Source organism: Vombatus ursinus, unplaced genomic scaffold (genome assembly GCF_900497805.2).
Source record: "Vombatus ursinus unplaced genomic scaffold, bare-nosed wombat genome assembly UNPS02014814.1, whole genome shotgun sequence".
Classification (NCBI taxonomy): Eukaryota; Metazoa; Chordata; class Mammalia; order Diprotodontia; family Vombatidae; genus Vombatus; species Vombatus ursinus.
This window is the reverse complement of record NW_020954592.1, coordinates 10679895-10682683: the sequence shown is the minus strand read 5'-3', so window position 1 is coordinate 10682683 and position 2789 is coordinate 10679895. Positions and strand designations below refer to the sequence as shown.

Below are 2789 nucleotides of genomic sequence, written 5' to 3'. Positions count from 1 at the left end.
TTCTTTCTTTCTTTCTTTCTTTCTTTCTTTCTTTCTTTCTTTTCTTTCCATTTTCATTGTTGTAGTCATGTAAATTGCTCTCCTGATTCTGCTTACTCAACTTTATTTCATTTAAAATCATCCTATGCTTTTTTGTATTCATATTCATGACATCTTATGACATAGTAATATTTCATTACATTCATGTACATTGTTGAGTTCATCCCCAAATGATGGACAACTGCTTAGTTTCTATTTCTTTGCTACCACAAAAAGTGCTGCTATAAATATTTTGGTGTGTATAGGAATTTTCTATTTTTGAAGTTGTTGGAGTATATGGCTAAGCAGTGAGATCTCTGGGTCAGATGGCATGGACATTGTGACTAACTTTAATTTGTTTTATTCTTCACTAAAATGCAGGATTAAGATGTGCACAAAAGTGACAATGGATGACTTTCTGACTGCCCATCATGAGATGGGTCACATCCAGTATGACATGGCATATGCTTCCCAACCTTATCTACTGAGAAATGGGGCCAATGAAGGGTTCCATGAGGCAGTTGGAGAAATCATGTCCCTCTCAGCAGCCACACCTACACATTTAAAAGCCCTTGGTCTCCTACCACCAACTTTTCAGGAGGATTCTGGTAAATTTTCACATTGTTTTTTTGTTTTTCTCCCCCAATAATGGAGAGATACCTTGTATCCAAGAGTTTAAAAGAAAGAGGTTATAAAATGGGCATGATGACAGTTTTCTTGGAAAGACTTTGATTGCTTTTAAAATGTCTTCCTGTCTCCATATAACAGAAGAAATAATAGAATCCCAGCATGTTAAGATTGCAGACCTCAGAGATTATCTAGTCAAAGAGTTTTATAGCTGGAAGGTAACCTTGGAGGTCATCTCATCTAACCCCTCCTTTTGTAGATGAGGAAACTTAGACCTTGAGAGATATTATGATTTGGCCATGATCATACAGTTAGTTAGTGGTAGAGTCCAAGTTAGATTATTTTTAAACTTATGTAATCAGGTTTTGAGGATACTGTACTGCAGGCAAGAGGGGACTTCTTGAACCTAGTTGTGTAGACAGAAGTCTATAGGAGCTGTAGTTCTGATGGACAGGATAAATCTGGCTTGGAGGGGAAGGACAGTGAGAACTCAAGAAGAAGAGGGGTTGGTGCAGGAAGTTTGATTTCAGTTTCATTGAAGGAGATTGAGCACAGGGGAAACAGTGGAATGATAGATTGAAGGAGAGAGAGACAGAGAGAAAGAGACAGAGACAGAGACAGAGAGAGAGAGAGACAGAAAGAGAGAGAGAGAGAGTTACTGACTCCCTTATTTGAATTTCTAAGGATGTAGGGCTTAAAGGTTGTGACAAATGATTGGGGCAATAGGGAAAGGCTTCTCTAGTTTATACATGTGTAATCATGTAAAACATTTCCATATTAGTCATTTTGTACAAGAACAAACAAAAATTTTTAAAAATGAAAGAAAAAAAGTGAAAAATAGTATGCTTCAGTCTATTTGATTTTGATTTTTTTAAATTAATAAAAAATAAATTAATAAAATTTAGTAGAAGAGAAGACTAAGTTATTTGGATAAGGGGCCTCCATTTTATTTTCTCCTAGGCTGAAACCATGAGTACTTGGTAGGTAAGTGCTCTTTTGCGTTGTTTTCTGATCTGGCATGCTAAGTTGAGGGAGGACAGTGATGAGGGAGCAGGTTTATAAGGTGAGTAGGGAAAGGTGTGATTTAGGAAGTATGGCCATGTCCACATTTCAAAGGTAAGATCCAGAGGAGGGAGGGAGAGAATATTTCTTCTTCTAATTTTTGCCTTCTTCCTTAAAGTTACAAACCTTGTCAGACAGTACAATTTACTGGGGCACTTAGGTATTCATAGAAAATTAGAGCTAGAAGGAAAGTTAAAGTTTATCAAGTCCCAATCTCTTCATTTTGCAAACGAGAGATTAAATGAATTTGTCTTATGAGATATATAACAATTTAATCCAAAATCAAGACAAGAAGCCAGATTTTTTAAACTTAATTCCATTCCATGGACATTTATTAATTTATTAAATACATACGTGCTTCACTCATACTTGCCTCTTTTCCAGCCCCAACTCCCCCACTAGACTGTAAACTGCTTGAGGGCAGTAAGTACGCTATTTGCTTGTATTTTTATCCCCAGCATTTAGTACAGTGCCTGTCACCTAGTAATAGTTTAATAAATGTTTATCTATCCACCCACCCATCCATCCATCTAGCTACCTTTCTATTTATCTACCTTTCTATCTGCCTTTCTAAATATTGTGTGCAAAATAATATGCTGGAGATACTGGAGGAGATAAAAAATTTATATAGGACTTGGACTATCTCCTTAATGAATTTATAGACTAATTAGGGCCTAGCACATAGTAGAGGCTTTTATTAAGCCTCTTGATAAGGAGAAAGGATATATATACAAGTAACTATGATACATTAGAGGAATGCAAGATAAAATGCTGCATAAAGTTATGGGGGGAAATTCTAGTTTTGTTTTGTTTTTCCCCAATAAACCATCCAAGGAAAGCTTTCTTATGGAGTTATTAGTATTGCTTAAGAACCCTTCTTTACTCTAAATGAAACATGCTAAACACATGTAAAACTGTTATTATTAAATCAGGCTATCCCAATGTCTTCTAATTTAGTTTAAGGGTCCTTCATTGAATAGCTTTTAAAAATATGCTGTATCAGACAGATATAGGCTTCTTTTTCCTCCTAAAACTTTTTCCCTTCCTAAACTTTTTCCTCTCTTTCTCTTAGGCCTTAACTA

The 2789-nt window shown here is 35.7% G+C and overlaps 1 protein-coding gene across 1 annotated transcript in view; it reads left to right on the top strand.

Annotated features, from left to right (window-relative positions):
• Positions 1-2789, top strand: part of ACE2 (angiotensin I converting enzyme 2) — a 64973-nt gene that overhangs the window by 33197 nt on the left and 28987 nt on the right. Inside the window, exon 10 of the mRNA XM_027835355.1 lies at positions 400-626. Within this exon, the coding sequence (XP_027691156.1) occupies positions 400-626 (227 nt within the window). The remainder of the gene's footprint in view (positions 1-399; positions 627-2789) is intronic.